This window comes from Nematostella vectensis, chromosome 4 (assembly GCF_932526225.1).
Source record: "Nematostella vectensis chromosome 4, jaNemVect1.1, whole genome shotgun sequence".
NCBI classification, from domain to species: Eukaryota; Metazoa; Cnidaria; class Anthozoa; order Actiniaria; family Edwardsiidae; genus Nematostella; species Nematostella vectensis.
The window spans coordinates 5,391,935-5,410,568 of NC_064037.1; the positions used below are offsets into that span (position 1 = coordinate 5,391,935).

The 18,634-nt window shown below is 40.8% G+C and overlaps 3 protein-coding genes across 6 annotated transcripts; 2 read left to right on the forward strand and 1 right to left on the reverse strand.

Moving 5' to 3' along the window:
* The first annotated feature begins 299 nt into the window (after nt 1–299).
* LOC5500187 lies at nt 300–2,544 on the forward strand. The gene is made up of 4 exons (XM_032368655.1): nt 300–326; nt 1,438–1,685; nt 1,757–2,005; nt 2,358–2,544. Exons 1-4 carry the CDS (start codon nt 300–302, stop codon nt 2,542–2,544), a joined length of 711 nt encoding a protein of 236 aa, XP_032224546.1.
* LOC5500189 (battenin) lies at nt 1,556–17,014 on the forward strand. 2 transcript variants are annotated; one of them, XM_032368638.2, is made up of 17 exons: nt 1,556–1,685; nt 8,450–8,618; nt 8,871–8,919; nt 9,708–9,792; nt 10,605–10,688; nt 10,827–10,906; nt 11,568–11,653; nt 12,127–12,199; nt 12,358–12,389; nt 12,893–13,004; nt 14,454–14,569; nt 14,998–15,062; nt 15,277–15,345; nt 15,424–15,479; nt 15,675–15,768; nt 16,100–16,240; nt 16,733–17,014. In XM_032368638.2, exons 2-17 carry the CDS (start codon nt 8,540–8,542, stop codon nt 16,868–16,870), a joined length of 1,359 nt encoding a protein of 452 aa, XP_032224529.1. In that variant the 5' UTR covers nt 1,556–1,685; nt 8,450–8,539; the 3' UTR covers nt 16,871–17,014. The 2 variants fall into 2 exon arrangements, with proteins under 2 accessions (XP_032224529.1, XP_032224530.1); XM_032368639.2 differs by lacking the exon at nt 10,605–10,688.
* LOC116606211 (secreted acidic protein 1A) lies at nt 4,519–6,592 on the reverse strand. 3 transcript variants are annotated; one of them, XM_048726102.1, is made up of 3 exons: nt 5,865–6,592; nt 5,706–5,792; nt 4,519–4,901 (listed from the first exon to the last, which is right to left on the reverse strand). In XM_048726102.1, exons 1-3 carry the CDS (start codon nt 6,346–6,348, stop codon nt 4,738–4,740), a joined length of 735 nt encoding a protein of 244 aa, XP_048582059.1. In that variant the 5' UTR covers nt 6,349–6,592; the 3' UTR covers nt 4,519–4,737. The 3 variants fall into 3 exon arrangements, with proteins under 3 accessions (XP_048582059.1, XP_032224533.1, XP_032224532.1); XM_032368642.2 differs by having other exon boundaries at nt 5,706–5,969; nt 6,099–6,580; XM_032368641.2 differs by having other exon boundaries at nt 5,706–6,581.
* Nucleotides 17,015–18,634: the final 1,620 nt, after the last annotated feature.

The following is an 18,634-nucleotide window of genomic DNA, read 5'->3' on the forward strand; positions in this document are numbered from 1 at the left end:
TGAACTGGTGGAACAAGCCACTCCTATTCAAAGAATGACGGGTGTTTCCCGGACATTTTCGTGAAATCAACTTTGCAAAGCAAAAATAAAAACAAACAAAACGAGAACTGATGACCCGCAAAAAGTAGACGAGGTGCGTTCATTTGCGGCCGTAAAAGTGTAATTATTGACATTGAATTTTTATATGTATTTTATCCCTCCATCTCCTATTCATCAGTTCCAATGTTGTAAACGGAGGAGTTCCACAATGCGTGTATTAGTAAGACAGCGTTCTAGGAACAGATTCTAGGAACACCAGAATGCCTGAGGTGTGCACGATGCTCGGGGTGAGAACTTCAAAAAAGTTCTGGAACGAAGATCTCATTCTTTCCGAATAACCTCTGGTGGACAAGTAAGACTGATCGCGACCCCCGTTTTCAAAACACGATTTGTTTTGGTTTTCTGTTTCGTCAGTAAAACCATTCTGGGCCAATCAGAGTCTCGCTTTGTGCACTTCCCTTGGCCATCCTCTGGACGTAAACCAAACACTGACAGTGTTGCGACAGAAAGCCAGGCAACTGCACTAGGCGAGAGATGGCAAGAATCTGATTGGCTTAGAATATATTGACTGGCAGACTAGAAAATCCTGAAAGAAAAACAAATCAATGTTTTGACAATAAGGCGTCGCGATACAACGGATTCGACAGTAAGACCGCATCAATCGAGATGCCTCTTATTTAACAAATCAACCCACTTTTCAAATAATGGAAATAACACTTAAGTGTTTCCATTTCCTAGAATTACCAGGGGCTTTAAAAAACCCAGGCCTTTGCAGTCAATTGGACCTGCACGGCAAGCAGGGGAGGGGTAAAGGGCGGCTGTGACACCGTATGGGTCACCGAGGATGAACGGTTTCACACAGGACATGGGTCACCGAGGGGTGTGGATCACCGAGGGTGTGGGTCACCAAGGGGTGTGGGTCACCGAGGGGTTTGGGTCACTGAGGATGAACAGTTTCACGAGTTGTCATCCCATTAAGACTTTTGATTTTAGAATTTGTTACTGATAACGTTTCTATTCTGGTTTTGTGTTTGTGTTCTTCCACACAAGGAAACAAAAATATATATATTGCTAAAGTCCGCTTATGACCAGATTTAGACCTGTATTTTCAAGCTTCTATTAACTCCGAGTCCTTCCTACATCTTCAATGTATACTTCAAGTGCATAATCTATTTAATTAGTGAATTTGGGCGTGTGAATTATGGCATTTAAAACATCGTTTTTACTTCCGCCATTGTTCTGGTGTGATCTCTCTTGAGCCCGCGAAAAGGATGCGGTTTCTCACCTCCTACGTCACATACTCAATACGCTTCGCGAGCTCAGACGCCGCTTCTAGTTGAAAATACTCAAGAATTTCTTTTATCTCGACACTTTCCGAACTAAAGTCTTATGGCTTAGTTAACGAGGCAGCGCAGTATTTCAGAAAGCGAAGAGTTATCCGTCAGCTCTAGTTTTGACTCAGAGTCGGAGCTTCTTGAATCACAACACGAGCTTTTGGATAGTGAATTTCATGGCTACGACGAAAGTCTCGATCCCGTCCCAAACGAGGAAGAGGCTGCTGAATACGAGCAGCAACTCCACGAGGAGAATGAGCAAGAAGAGGAGCTTCTCCGAAGATTTTCAAGGGAGCAAGATATTTCCACATGGTAGGTATTTTTATATTGTTGTTTTGATGTTTCGTAACGACCAACTGCTCATGGTGATCCAATTTTACCAGGTTCAAGTGCTCGAACTGTTTGCTCAAGTTATTAGTCACAAAGGAAGAATGCCGATGCTGCACAGAGTTTGCAACATGCAGCGAAAAATTACAAGAAGTTGGTTTGGAGGGATGCATTGTTGACCATCCAGGGTTCAGTGTGAATTGCCTCAACGAGTGGGTACTACGGACAGCAGCTGTTGGACTAAAAACAAGGAAGAAAAAATCCTATACTTCTGTCAAATCTGCAAAAAATGCATCCGAATCTGAGTAAGTTTCTGAAGATAAAAGATCTATGTAAATATATGCTCCCACTAGCTAACAAAAAAAAGGAGGGGAGAGGATTTTAATTTAGGAAAATGAAAAAGCAAGAGATACATAATGTCTTAAATCTGATCAAAAGTCAAACATATTATATTATTTCAGTATTGAAGTCCTAAAACCAAGAAGCTTTTAATGCTGATTAAGCTTATAATTTGAAAGCAAAGCATACAGTATATTTATTAATGCATCTTGACCTCTTTGAATCCACTCCACAATCCCACACTCATTTCCTATTGTCAAAACTCCAATGCTCCCATTCCAATAACTCATTTTCAGGATATTATTATTATTTCTTCAGATTTCTGAGGTATGTGGCCTACAGACAATACGTGCGCCTGGTATATGAGTGTGTCGGGTGGTCAAAGAGGGCATCTCTCCCAAGTTGTGTCTACAACAAAATACGGGAAGCATTCCCTAGCGAAACATTTCATGGATTTGAAGAGGATAAGGAGGATGCAAACTCTGAAGACATGGAGTTTGAATAGGATTTTTCTTCCTTGTTTTTATTCCAACAGCTTCTGTGCATAATAACCACTCGTTGGGACAATCTACACTGAGCCCTGGATGGTCAACAATACATCTCTATAAACCCACATTCTCAATTTGTTTTGCTGTTTTTGCAAGCTCTATGCAGCATTGCTATTCTTCCTTCATGACTAATCTCTTAAGTGAACAATGCAAGCACTTGCACCTGGTGGAATTGAGCAGTGAAACATCGTATTTATTTCTCATTAATCAGTTTCCATGTTAGCCAAATTGCTCTGAATTGACAATTGTATGTACATATTTTCAGCTCATTCCATTATGCTGACATAAAAACAGAAATCTTAGATCATTTGTTTATAAATAATGACCCCTCACTGCCCTAATCAACTACATGGAACACATTGGCTCTGGGAGGTATGGTCGTAGCATCTATGGGTGTGTCTTCTGCTAGGGCGGGTGGGTCTATGGGGTGAGATCCTTGTGAAGTAATGGTATTGATTAGCGCATCTCCAAGTGGGGCCGGTGGGTCTACCGGGTGGGATTCTTGGAGGTGCAAGTTATCAGTTGACATGTCTCCAACTGGGGCAGGTTGGTCTATGGGGAGGGTTTCTAAGGGGGGCATGGTTTCAGTTGGTGTGTCTTCAGCTGAGGCGGGTAGGTCCAAGGTAGAGACCGTGGAAGATGTTGTGGCAGATTCATGAGCTCGCACCTAGAAAATAATTAAGGATTGAGTTCAGAAAGCCATCAAAAGAACATACAGTCAGATAGCCAATGTAACACGTGAGAGCGAAAATATGTTTTCTCGAGGATTTCAGACATTTTGAATTAAAATACTTCCTGCTTTTAAAGAACTTCCTGCTTTTAAAAAACCTTTTTTAATCGACTAGAGTAATTTATTATCTAAAAAGAAAAGATATAAGAAAAAAACAAATATTATTACCATTCCACTGTCACCTGCTGTTGCTAAAAGCTCCTTAATTACCTGTAATTGGGATATTAAACAGATTATGTAGTGAAAAATTCCGCTTTCTCCAACAGTAATCACGTAATAATAGAAAGATAGAGTTGTTTTCAAAATCCCGTTAAACAAAATTTTTTAATGTAATAGTCAAGCCAGAACAAAAGAGAACAAAGACATTGCAGTGTATTAGTAGTAGATAAACTAAATAGTACTTCACGGGATTTTGAAAACCACTCTAAGACTGCGAGCTAGCCTACAAGTTAAGTAATTACTTGAATTTTAGAAAGGAAATGTTGGGGATTAGCAATAATATATGCGTGAAATCATTGTAAACATGAGTACAGGGAGAGTTGTAATAAGAAGTAAATGTAAACTATTTGATAAATATCCGTTAAATGCAAAAGAACTGTACCTAAGAAATTATTTAGGCCGGGGAAAGGAATTTCCATGGCAGTTATTGGTGAAAAGGAAAAATAGCATGTAGAGATATTTATAGAACTCACCTTTGCTCTTTGACGCAATTCCCGGTCCGATGGTGAAGCAATGGTTTTCTTTGGTTTCCAAAGTGTTGGTACGGATCCCTTTATCAAATAGCGCTTTAACTCGGACCCCTCGCCAAAGTGATAGCATTCTCTCTCGAAGTGGTCCGAGCACACAACAAAACGACCCAACGGATTGAAATTCTTCGAGTGGAGTCGTACAAAGCGTATCCACTCCGCCTTTTTTGGACCCGATTTTTGGCTCAAATGAAGGCTTTTCCCTGTTTTTTGATTGTTTTCACAATCCTGAACAACGCATCGAGATCCGGTCATTTTAAATTTTCGCAAGTGACCTTGCGAAAAGTTTTATGAGTTATCTTATGTTTATCTCTTTCGGGTAAGTAAATTAGCCATGTGCTCCAAAAGCGTATTGAGTATGTGACGTCACGTCCTGGTTAGTTTGACATTTTGACACCATTTTGACAGATGCAAGGTAACCAGGTCAAAGGGACACGGCAAATCAATGGCGGATGTAAACCTACAATATTTAATGAAAATTTCTACATGGTTCCACTATCATTTACAGCAATCTGACTAGACCAGTGCTTAGATTAGGTATCTTGCTTAGGATCTAGCAAATCTACGGCTTTCTAGGCGGTTTGATCATAAGCGAATTTTAAACGTTTTCAGACTAATTGCTATCAGGAGGTCTTGTCTTTTTTCTTCTTTCATAACATTTTTGATAACATTTTTCATCGTTTCATAACATCACAATGTGAGTGTTTAACTTTATGCTCCTCTCTGCCGCGGGTCTTCTTTTTGTTTTTCTTCTTTGTTTTACGAGACATTTCCTCGGTAATATTTGGTTCTGTTTCTTGTTTGCTCTTCGATCCATTGACTTCGCTACCTTTTGTATCTACATTGGATATTGCAAAGAGAACATTTTAAAAATCGATAACAACTTATCATGTCAATGTTGGTAGGCCATGATGGATAACAACGATGATAAACATTCTTATAATGATGGTGATTGTAACGGTTATAATTTTGATTTAAATAATTATTATGATGATCATGTTGACAATGAATAGAAACCTTGGGAAATTTCCTAACGTATTACGTTACTTGTGACGTCACCTGCTAAGCTTGAATGATATCTTGCTTGTAATGAAGTTGCTTGACTTGTTTTATTCATTAACGTAATGTTAAAAAAGCTATATTTTCAAAAACTAAGCGCATGGTGTACTACAATAGAACGTGATAAAGCCGCTTTTGGGTTTTCTTATCAAGTCAAAGCAATTCTAGAGGTGTTCGGCTGGACTGGTTCGTTTATCAATTCTTTTCGAACAATGGCCACATGTCTAATTAAAATCAGGATCCAATCCAAAAAAATACAAAAGTCTCTTTCTATGAAATGATCGATAAAGGAATCTCGAACCTAGATTAAGTAAATGGTAGTCTTTAATTGCAATATTCTCACCGTAACCTAGCATGTTCTTACCTCAATCACGAGCGGAAATTGAGAAAGGACCACGAGCGGAAATTGAGAAAGGAACGAAGTGACAAGCTTCATGCTTTGTTTAGCACAAGAATTTGTTTATAAACTAAAATTTGAAGTTGAACCGTAAGGAATACATGAAAATAATTCTGAATGATATTCTTCTCCTATTATCTTTAAGAAAATTTACTTTTAACGGGGTTTTGTTGAAGTACTATTTACCGGCTGTGGGTTCATCCAGTTTCGCCTCTACATATTCAACTTTGATGGCGTCTGCATCTACATCTTCGTCCTCATCGCCTTCATCGTCTTCATCATCATCCCCTTTGCCGTCTTCACCACCACCCTCATCATCATCCCCTTTGCCGTCTTCATCACCACCCTCATCATCATCCCCTTTGCCGTCTTCATCACCACCCTCATCATCATCCCCTTTGCCGTCTTCATCACCACCCTCATCATCATCCCCTTTGCCGTCTTCATCACCACCCTCATCATCATCCCCTTTGCCGTCTTCATCACCACCCTCATCATCATCGTCTTCTCCTTCATAATCCTCTTCATCCTCGTCTCCTTCCTCATCAAAATCACCGTCTTCTCTGCCGTCTTCATCACCACCCTCATCATCATCGTCTTCTCCTTCATAATCCTCTTCATCCTCGTCTCCTTCCTCATAAAAATCACCGTCTCCTTCCTCATAAAAATCACCGTCTTCTTCCTCGTAACTATCTATTGCGTCCTTTGCGAGCGCCATGGCGGCCATAGCGGCCTTGCGCTTGGCTATGTTTCTTTTGCTTCTTCTTCTTCTTTTTCTTCTTCTTGCGCTTGGCTCGTCTTCTTCCTCGTGCTTGCGTTTTTTAGGCATGCTTTATATGAGATGTTAGCTGAGGAATCAGAGGATGGGAAGCAACCGGAGAGGAAAGCGAAGTATTGGGCTTTACCTCGGTGTAAGAACCTCACAACTGACGTCACAAGCCACTAACAGTGTTTATGCTGATAACATGTTATATCAATACCTCAACTGCATAAGTTATCTCAGGAGAAACTGACTCAATGGAATGCTAGATCCGCATATCTTTAAATCGCTAGACCGTTGGATCACTAGACCGTTGGGTAGCCGGGCCGATGAATAGCTGGGTCGATGGATCGCTGGATCGCTGGGTCTCTGGGTCGATGGATCGCTGGGCCAATGGATCGCTAGGCCTATGAATATCTGGGTCGATGGATCGCTGGGCCAATGGATCGCTAGGCCTATGTATTCAACAAGGCAAGGGTGTTCCAGAACACCACGTTTTTGGCCAACAATAGTGTTCCTGATTAAATGCATGGGAGGGATGCTAAAGTAATAATAGAAAAAGAATAGGAAAGTGGATCTCCTACACCTCCAAAATATATATGGGTTACCCTGGGTACGCCCTTATTCACAATCTTTCATTTTGAAACAACTTTGGGTCGACTGATGCCGCCATCTTGGCCACACAGGCAGACCGAAAAACGCGGCCCCGACCACCCGATCAATCCATCGGCCCAGCGATCCATCGGCCCAGCGATCCATCGGCCCAGCGATCCATCGACCCAGAGATCCACCGACCCAGATATTCATCGGCCTAGCGATCCATCGACCCAGATATTCATAGGCCTAGCGATCCATTGGCCCAGCGATCCATCGACCCAGAGATCCAGCGATCTATCGAACCATCGACCCAGCTATTCATCGGCCTAGCGATCCATCGGCCCGGCTACCCAACGGTCAAGTGATCCAACGGTCTAGCGATTTAAAGATATGCGGATCTAGCATTCCATCGAGTCAGTTTCTCCTGAGATAGCTTATGCAGTTGATTGAGAGGTATTGATATAACATGTTATCAGCATAAACACTGTTAGTGGCTTGTGACGTCAGTTGTGAGGTTCTTACACCGAGGTAAAGATGAACTGGAATGACAGGAACGGAACAAAGGACCCGTTCGGAGCGACCTGGGCTATAATATATGCGCAAGCAGCGCATGTGGGAAACAATAGATGGACAATAGACGAAAGTGCTTGGAGACCCAGCGCTGAAAGAATTCAAACAAACAGCAAAATACCGCCATAGAAAACAAAAACTTTGCTCTTCCATATGCGTTTTTTATTTGAGTATGGCCGACGGGTGCGTCTTCCCCTCGTTGACCCGGGGGAACCAAAGGGGGTGAAAGAGCAAAAGTTGTCTGTATTGTTATCGTATTTTTCACTCTTTTTACTATCATTTTTTTAAACTTAAATTAAAAAAGGTTTTTTAAAAGTTAATCCACAAGCACAACTAGCCCATCCCCACCCTCGTTGAGAACTAGAGAGCATTATTATTATTATGACAGTCGTACAACATATGTATGTCAGCCTATATACAGAGAGGGGCGCAAGCGTAACCCAAACTGTATCTCAGAATCCCCTTTCAAAATTCTAGGTATAACATAAAGTTAAGAAATGTAAAAATAAATCAATAAAAATAGTCCAATCTCTATAGAGTTCAGTACGACTGTTTATCTTGTTAGCACTTTCAGCGTCCTTGCAATATTTAACGAACTTGAGAGCACTGCTTTCTGCATCCTCTTTAGGACATCACGACCACGCGCGCCGAATATCTCCCTCATCGAGCTGTTCACGTCTTGGGACCAACCTCCCAGCACGTCCATCACTATGTTGTGTTGCTTGATGCTATAGCCGGGGTACTGTTGCTTCAGCTCCCATCTCAGCAGGCCATACTTCATCGTTTTCTCCTCATCTTTCTCCCTTCTGTTCTCCATCCACGGCCACGCCATCTCAATCGCTAGAATTTCTTTTCGCTTATGGTCTATCATCATCATCATCATCATTATTATTATTATTATTATTATTATTATTATTATCATTATTCTTATCCGTCATTCTCTCATTTATGCTCTCTTGATCGGATCGAAGCAACCGAAAAATTCCCCTCTCCTTTACCCTAGGTCGTTCGGCATCGCCCTGCCCCTCCCCCCTGGGTTCATTGTGAGACGCCTGGTTGATGATGCGGCAAGAAGGACGACGAAAAAAGCAAAATGGCAACCGCCTCCAATGATGGAGCGACCAACGCTCCTCCTAATTCAGTAACAACTGAAACCTCCCAGCTTACTGTCGGTGAGATGATGCTATGCATTATTGCATTCTATCTTTTTCAAACTCTACTTTTTAATTAAGTGCTCTATTCATTCAAGTACCGCAAATGTTCCATCGAATTTGAAGTTCTTCGGCAAGTTACTATCATCTGCAGTATAGAATGGAAGAAAATCACAGGACTTTAAGACATTTAGATGCATTTTAAACACGACATTGCCAGATAGGCAATAGGTTTTACTGAAAATATTGATAATCTTTTCCAAAACACAACAGGTGATGATGATGATGTCTGTACGCGGAGAAGGAATCTAGTTGGATTCTGGTAATAAAACTTAAATATATAATTTTATTATAGGTTTCTAAATTATTAACCAGTCAAATACATCAAAAGCACCAAGATTTAAGAAAAAACAAATTTTAACCATTTCATATGAAGTTTTACATCAGGACTATACAGCAAATTCAATCCTGTAGGTTTAGAGGATTGCAATATTAACTATGATTGAATTGAATATAAGTTTAATAAAGGACTGGTCATTTTTACGAGTGTGGGGGGATGAACATTGCAAAAGATATGTAGTGAAATTTGGTCACAAGAGGGAAAAGAGGTAATGCAAAATTTAACTTTCATTTCAAACTAAATTGCCCATGAGAATGCAGAAATTGGAGTCCCTTTGACAAATTTTCCTCTCTCGGACTATAAAGCAAAGCATGTTAGGGTTATCATTTGGATCCGTATACTTTTTGATACGTTTAGGCCTTCCGTCCACACTAACTCACGCGCTGGATCCAGCGAATCTGGATACTTATGAAAACGCTGTCGAAGGTGAATCAAAATGGATCCGTATACTTTGGTCCGTAGTGTTGATGGCACATCCGTATCAAAATGAAAACGATGGCGTCATATCGCAGGCGTGTGCTGCTTTGAGCATGCGCATATCATAAAAATGATGTCACCCTATACCTTTAAGCGTTTTCAAACGTTTGAATCCGTGAATGTTATTTAAATTGTCTTGTGTGTTTGTTTTTAAAGCTTATAATGAATTTATTTATTGTCTTTGCTTGAATTTGTCTATTGTCTTACAGAAAATGTATTTTTTTTAAATCCAGGCTTCTAGGTCTGTGTAATAACTTCTCATATGTGGTGATGTTGAGTGCTGCACATGACATATTAAAGCCTACATTAGAACCCAAAGTAGGTATTCTATCAACCTGTCACCAACATGCCTACCCTATGTACATAACACCTACCTACCCTGCACCCATACAGCCATCCATACCTTACCTGCCTATTTCTAACATGCCTACTCTATGCACCTATATCTACCCTATGGACCTATTCCTACCTACCTACTTGACAGCCATACCGTCATCCCCTACCCTACTACACTACCCCTATGTACCTATTCCTACCTACCTACTTAACAGCCATACAGCCATCCCCTACCCTACTACACTACCCCTATGGACCTATGCTTACCTACATACCCTACGCCTGATACAGTCACCCCCTACCCTACCTGCCTACCCTGCGCCCACAGACCCAACCCAACATTATTACCCTATGGGCCTACAGTAAACACTTGTTCTAGTACCCTGAGAGGGTTGTGAAGGGGGACTTATTTGAAGCAGGAATCCATAATTCAGAATTCTTCTCTGTCTACTTTGTCTTTATTTCAAGTGAATAAAATACATTGAATTCAAGCTAAATCATTGAACAAAAGCAAAACTTTATTTACTTTGATCAATAATAAAAATTGACTTTACCCTTTATTTGGGAGGAAGGGGGAATGTATTTGAAGAGAGGTGGTCTAATACTTTTTGTGTCCAGGAGTTGGGGTGCTTATTGAAAGCATTTATATGCTAACTATCCACGAGCCTATAAGCTCATCCACCATACCTTTACCCTATGTATCTACCAAACAATCCTTACTTCTAGTTAATAGAATAAATAGGGCTTGATATATAAGTACTTACAGAGTACTGTACATTGTTTTGTGCATCTAGGTGAATTCTTCAGCATTACATTTTGAGATGGATTCCAAAAGCAATGAGACAGATGGGCTTGGGTGTAATCCATTATCAACAGGGGTGAGAGAAAACATATCCCTAATAATCAAATTATTTTAAGGTAATTTCTGAATGGGGTTGCACCCCAGGGAATTAGACACAAAATGGCATAACTTATTCCACCTATAGCTGAATGATGACTATTCATTTTTACTCTAGACAATCCTGCTTGCTGATATTCTTCCAACGCTCCTTATAAAGGTTACAGCACCATTTTACATGCACAAACTGAGCTACAAGTAAGTGGCACAGATGCAGAGCATTTTTCTTATTGCTCCCACTTTGTTTTGCCTTTTATAGATTATCAATGTACATTCTATTACCCTGCTAACAGTGTAATAGTAGTGTTCCTAGTGTTTCTCGGTTGTGCTTGTATTTGCGGTTTTGGCTACTCAAATTTTTTTTGGAACGCAAAAAACCCAAAATGTGAATTAGCAAGGAAAGTGTTAATTACAAAGAAAAAAAAATTCTGCTAGCAGGGTAATTCTATTCTTTAATGATCAAAATGACCACATGGATTTTGGTGTGTGCAACTGACAGAGTGCACATATAACGCTCAGAATCAATGCAAAATTCATGCAAATCCTAAAGCACAAAATTTTAAGACACTTTTCAGTCTGTACTTTGCCATTTTTAGTGGCAATACAGGCTGTTTTGAGGTCAGTGAATTACTGAGTGGTTCCACACTGGATCTTTCTCTGGACATGCCATTGAAATTCACATTCATGGGAAGGTGGGTGGGAAGGGAGGTGCCCATAGCTTATTCGATATTTACGGCTCACTAGGGACAGTAATTTGAAACTAGGTGCTTATTTAAAACTGTGTCTTTAAATCAGCATTTACAGTATATTTGACTGTATAATGAAGCACTGGGTGTTAATCTAATGTTCCTTTTTTTAGCTTTCGTAGCATTCTGTGTGTTCTACTAGCTTTTGCCAGCTTCTTCATGGTGGCATACTCACATGCTCTTGGGCTAAGTTTACTTGGTGGGTATAAATTAAATTCTTTAGAGGTTGTTGCAACCAATGTGAGAGTTGACAAATGTGGGCTTAAAAATGTGATATTGTAAGAAAAGGGTTTAAAACACTTGAGACAAGGGAGGGAACCTTTTTTTTCATTGCAAAAACTACATATTTCAGTACTACAGTTGAAAATTTGAAATACTTTTATGCTTCCCCTCTTGTTTAGTTTTTGTAGGTAACACTCAGTCACTTTGTTTTTAAATGTTGTTAAAATAAGGATTAACAGATGATAATAAGAAATCATAGTCTTACAAAAAACACTATTAGACTAGCCCTTTCTTTGGCGAACGCCTGTAAAAAAATAAGAAAATAATTGGTCCTTGCATGCGGTCAAAGGAGGGGCTGCAAATAGTCTAATCGCTGATGTTCCTTCTTAGGACTTTGATTTTGCCATGACTCTATCTCTTCCCTACTTAATTTTGTGTTCTTTTTTGTAGGTGTGGCATGTGCCAGTGCAAGTTCTGGCTTTGGAGAAATCACTCTACTTAGCTTTTCTGCACATTTTGATAAGTATGTTGTCTTTATTATGTAGCTAAAAGTGTTTTTAACTGTCCCTTTTAGGTATACATTTTATACATACTGTATTTGTATTCATTCATTCTTATTGATAACAAGAGAACAGATTGGGGGAACAAATGTACTATTTTAAATGATATTCTTTTTAACAGGGATGTTGTCTCTACCTGGTCATCAGGGACAGGTTAGTGTTCTATGTATACTTGGTTTTGATTAGGTGTCATTCCTTCTGTTATTAGGCTGAAAAAAATTGATACTTAGTTTGTGTTACCAGCTCCTTCCCTCCCCACCCACCTAAAAAAGGTTAAATGAATGTATGAGATGGAGGGGCTGGGGGATGGGGGGGGGGGGGGGCACAGCCTCATCCCTTTTTGTGCTTAAAAGAAAAAAAACTTTTTTGTTTTTCAATATGATTATTTTTTTTTTTCATAAAAATAAATAAACAATCCCACATAAAAAGATGTGTTAATTGATTATTCAGAAAATAGGTAGGCAAGCCCACAAACATAAAAAACAACAAGGTAAAAATGAGCATGTACTAAAAATATCTCACACAACATTGTTACACACAACTTAAATCCTGTCTCTCCTAAAAACTGCCTGTTCCAACATAGGCTCCACCTGCAGTCCATTTGGGTGATGGCCCTGCGTTGTTTAATGTTTGATTCGAGTGTTCTTGTTCATCAGGGGCAGCTGGTGTGTTTGGGGCCCTATCATATGCTGGCCTTATATCAGCTGGTGTTTCGCCCAGGAATACAATACTTATCATGAATGTTGTGCCAGTCTTGTTCATCATCAGGTAAACAGCATCATGATCTTAAGGGCCTGTGGTACTATCTCGTTGCTACGAAACTCTGTTGCTGGGAAAGGGAAAAGCGCTTCATTCAGTTAAATGGACTAAAATCGACACATGCCTTCAAACTTGATTCTGTGACCCAGTGGTTAGCACCTTTGACTCGTAAGCAAGCATTCCGGGTTCAATCTTTGAAACTCCAGTTCTAATTTTGTTTTTTCTTTTTTTCCAAGAGATTAAAATAAACTTTCAACATTTTGTAAAAGCGCCGAGAAAACACATTCTACAACAGATGTGAATTTTTTTCACTCAAACTATTGATATTACCATTCCTAACAACTAATCGCATGGGATTTTTGACTTTCGAAGAAAAGAAAAGTTATTACCAAATATCTGGTTTTCGAAGAACATAAAAATTTGTCATTTTTCGCGGTATCAAAATTTTGCAAATCCAATGTGTGAAGTTTTAGAAAATAGTGATTCCTGCAAAAAAATTATGTTAATTTGAACAGTAGGTTCTTTGACAGGTTGTTTTGTTCTGGGTCACGTGATCATGGGAGGGGTCAGATGACATAATCACTTGTGTCATTTATGTCTAAAACACTTATGTTGAAAGTTCCAAGAGATTTGATAATAAAAAACAGAAGATTTTATAAAACAAACAAATTTCCCTAGCAACGGACTCAAAAGATAGTACCATAGGCCCTTAATGATAATCCTTTTTAGTGAGCTATGTTATTTTGCATTTAGTTCTAGTATCGATTTGCTAAGAAACTATTGCTATCGGCATTTTAAGTGATAATAGTACAGTATTAGGATAAGTTATGACATTTAGAAAAATAACTTCATAGATAGTTATGAATGTTCATGAAATAATGAAATAAAATTGGAAACAGGAAAATCTTTTAGAACCTTAAAAAGATTTTGGCAATATCACCCCCACCCCTCCATATTTTTTGTTAGAATAAAAGCCAGCCATCTTTAAACCTGATCTGTATGTTGTCACACCCTCATGTTTTAATAATACAACCAGTAAGTAAAGACTCTGATGAACTGGCTGGAAGATCTGCTCAAATGAATGAAATCAAGTACCATTGTCTGCTAAAAGGAGTAACCCTTGAATTCCAAAATTCTGGTTTAACAGGCCTGTAGCTAGGATTTTGTGCAGGGGGGGGGGGGGTTGTTTACCCATATAGCGCACCATTTTCTTGTAGGTAGCTCTCCCTAACCCACAGTGGTACTCAATTTTCTTTCATTACAATGGACCTTCCAGTAGAGTTGGGGGGAGGGGGGTTTTCCAAACCCCATGAACCACACCTGGCTACTGGCCTGCTATGGGTCTGTTCTATTCGATCAATCAAATCAATTGTCTAAATTATCAGTTACCAAGCTTGCAACTCACATAGGTAATTTTGATTGATTTGTATCTTTTATACTGTATTTGACTTTTTACAGCTTCTGGTATATCTTGGTTCATCCTGAATATCTCCAAGGCTCCTACCTCATCAACTATGCTACTGTGCACTACAAAACAGAAGAGCATGAGCAGCTGTTCAAAAGTGATTCTGGAGGTTAGTAGTGTAGATCAAGACAGTGCTATCACCAACAATAGGAGTGAGAGAATAGTGTATACCACACAGTGAATGAGACAAAAAGGGTGGGACCCATTCTTTATACGATCATGCTCTTCTCTAGCTCAATAATTTTGCTGAAACCCCAAAGAAACACCTGTTATGCTCGCTAACACATGGAAATTAGTCAGCCAAGCTAATAAAAGTGTGATTTTCTCCAAAAGCCATTTTATTAAATGGGGCAATGTGTTGTACAACAACCCTCTCCCCAATGTGTACAACAGGGTTACGCAAACTACTTGCAATAATTTGTAAAGACAAACAGGGTTTTCTGGAGACAAGCCTGTATATATTGTGCTTGCTATCTTTAGCTTAATGTCCAATTAAATGAATGGGAACAGTTGTTATCCAACCCATGTTTTTTTTAGTTCAAGGTACCAACAAAAGTGAGATCTCAAAAATGACCTTCAGCCAGAAGTTAGTAGTCACTAAGGTATGATATTTTGAATCCAACGCTGGTTTCTCTAAGCTGGGTAACTTGGGTTTGTAGGACAAATGTATATAATGGATTTCTGTTTTTTTTAGGCTTTTAAAGGTTCTTAAATTCTAGGTTCTTGCAAGCTTCTATTATCTTTCTTGAACATAAAGAGTTCCAATAATGATCAATTTTTAAGAGGATGGATTAGTTAATTTTCTTATCCCCTCAGGGTCTTCTCAAGTATATGATACCTCTATTTCTGGTTTACTTTGCTGAGTATTTCATAAACCAAGGCTTGGTAAGTACAAGCTCCTATTTCCTACTTTGACAATTAATAGGTGCTTACTGAATATCTATTGAGATAATTTTTTTTAAGCATGAGTTGATATTCTGGAAAGACATCTGGATTACACCTTCAGAGCAGTATAGATGGTTAGTAAACTGCAGCCATTCACTAGCTATCTCTCATACTTATAGTCTAAATACCAATATTTCTACAAAAGCATTAATAAACTTCTTTTGAATAAACAATGAATTTAAGACTAAAAGCAGAATAAAACTATTATAATAGAATGTGGATAGATGCAATGGAAATGTCAATATATGACATTTTGTTATTTACTTCAGGTATCAGGTTGACTATCAGCTTGGGGTGTTGATCTCAAGATCATCTGTCAATATACTTCCTATCAAGAATATATGTCTATTGACTGGACTACAGGTGGGTTAACCCCTGCATTTTTATCCTTACTTGTACTGTCATCTCTGAGGATATGCATTGTGTATTGATCTGCCGTTGCATTGAGTAATGAGCAAATTACAAAATCCTGTTGTGCTGTTTTAGAAAAGACCCATACCAAAATATTGGAAAAAGGGTATTCTCACTACCCTGCTCTCCAGAATTTTTAAATGGAAATTTGCTGCAATACAGGATCTATTTTAAAAACAACAGCAATGTGATGCTCTATAAACCATAAAAAAAATTAATTAAAAATTTAGAATTTTCAGTGCATTGTATGAGGTTCCAATGTAACCAACTGTTGTTGATTTAGTGGGTGAATCTGGCAGTGCTGGCGTTCGAATCCATCTATCACTTCCTGCCTTCTGTGTGGATCATGTTTGCAATTGTGTTCTTTGAGGGACTGCTTGGTGGAGCAGTGTATGTAAATGCATTCTACAGAGTTTCCAAAGAGGTACATGTTCTTTGATAATATCAATCTTAAACCAAAGTAGAATGGGTGTGGCCAACATAGATTTTTTACTCTTTGAATTATGTTGAATACACTGCGAAAGCAAATGACAGACAATGACGATTTTGATTGGCCATTTGACGTGAAAAGTATGGCATCTTAACTAGACCTAAACAATATGACTATCATATGTGACATTTTTGTAGACGATTTTCCCAGTGGGATCTGGTCACTCTTGCTAAACTTGCAGTTCTAATTTACCTGTATCTAATCTTGTTTCATTAAGTTGCTTGTCTATCCTGGCTGGTAGGGATAGACAAGGGCTGGTAGTGCTATAGCCCTACCCCTTTTGGCTTGGGTTGATTTTTTTCAGGGCTCCAAATATATACTTGTTTGTCTTGGCCAAATTTTTAGCCACTACCACTTATTTTAGCCTCTACCATTTAAAATAGTCCCTGTAGTCCCTGCCTAAATCGTTTTCATTTTTCCCTTTAGGTACCACCCTCGGAGCGTGAATTCTGTATGGGAATTACAAGCGTGGCTGATAGTACGGGGATCGCTCTTGCTGGTGCAACAGCATTACCAGCTCACAATGCATTATGCAAATATTGGCTCCATAGGGTCTTCCGCTGAGAAATCATGTTTTTCAAGTTAAACATTGTTAGCAAGCATTTCTTCTTGCAGATACTTGCAGATATGCTGGGTAGACATAAAGATTATAATATGGGAATTGTAAATATTTTGAATACTGAAAGAATAAATAATATTTGACTGTTATGTGTGGTCTGGTGAGGGTGACAAAGAGGTGGAGGGGTGAGGGTGACAAGTTGGGGGAGTAATGGTGATGGGGGGGGGGGGGGGGTGAGGGTGACAAAGAGGTGGAGGGGCGAGGGTGACAAGTTGGGGGAGTAATGGTGATGGGGGGGGGGGGGGGGTAAGGGTGACAAAGAGGTGGAGGGGTAAGGGTGACAAGTTGGGGGAGTAATGGTGATGGGGGGGGGGGGGTGAGGGTGACAAAGAGGTGGAGGGGTGAGGGTGACAAGTTGGGGGAGTAATGGTGATGGGGGAGGGGTGAGGGTGACAAAGAGGTGGAGGGGTGAGGGTGACAAGTTGGGGGAGTAATGGTGATTGGGGGGGGGGTGAGGGTGACAAAGAGGTGGAGGGGTGAGGGTGACAAGTTGGGGGAGTAATGGTGATGGGGGGGGGGGGGGTAAGGGTGACAAAGAGGTGGAGGGGTAAGGGTGACAAGTTGGGGGAGTAATGGTGATGGGGGGGGGGTGAGGGTGACAAAGAGGTGGAGGGGTGAGGGTGACAAGTTGGGGGAGTAATGGGGGAGGGGGTGAGGGTGACAAAGAGGTGGAGGGGTGAGGGTGACAAGTTGGGGGAGTAATGGTGATGGGGGGGGGGGGGGGTAAGGGTGACAAAGAGGTGGAGGGGTAAGGGTGACAAGTTGGGGGAGTAATGGTGATGGGGGGGGGGGGGTGAGGGTGACAAAGAGGTGGAGGGGTGAGGGTGACAAGTTGGGGGAGTAATGGTGATTGGGGGGGGTGAGGGTGACAAAGAGGTGGAGGGGTGAGGGTGACAAGTTGGGGGAGTAATGGTGATGGGGGGGGGGGTGAGGGTGACAAAGAGGTGGAGGGGTGAGGGTGACAAGTTGGGGGAGTAATGGTGATGGGGGAGGGGTGAGGGTGACAAAGAGGTGGAGGGGTGAGGGTGACAAGTTGGGGGAGGAGTAATGGTGATGAGGGGGATGATGGTAATGAGGGGGGGTGATGGTGACAAGAAGGTGGAGGGGTCAGGGTGACAAGTTGGGGAGAGGTAATGGCGCAAGTGGTGCAAGGGTTAGGGTGACAAGTTGGGAAGGGGTAATGGTGCAAGGGTTAGGGTGACAAGTTGGGGAGGGGTAATGGAGCAAGGGTTAGGGTGACAAGTTGGGGAGGGGTAATGGAGCAAGGGTTAGGGTGACAAGTTGGGGAGGGGTAATGGAGCAAGGGTTAGGGTGACAAGTTGGGGAGGGGTGATGGTGCGAGTGGTGCAAGGGTTAGGGTGACAAGTTGGGGAGGGGTAATGGAGCAAGGGTTAGGGTGACAAGTTGGGGAGGGGTAATGGAGCAAGGGTTAGGGTGACAAGTTGGGGAGGGGTGATGGTGCGAGTGGTGCAAGGGTTAGGGTGACAAGTTGGGAAGGGGTAATGGTGCAAGGGTTAGGGTGACAAGTTGGGAAGGGGTAATGGTGCAAGGGCTAGGGTGACAAGTTGGGAAGGGGTAATGGTGCGAGTGGTGCAAGGGTTAGGGTGACAAGTTGGGGAGGGGTAATGGAGCAAGGGTTAGGGTGACAAGTTGGGGAGGGGTAATGGAGCAAGGGTTAGGGTGACAAGTTGGGAAGGGGTAATGGTGCA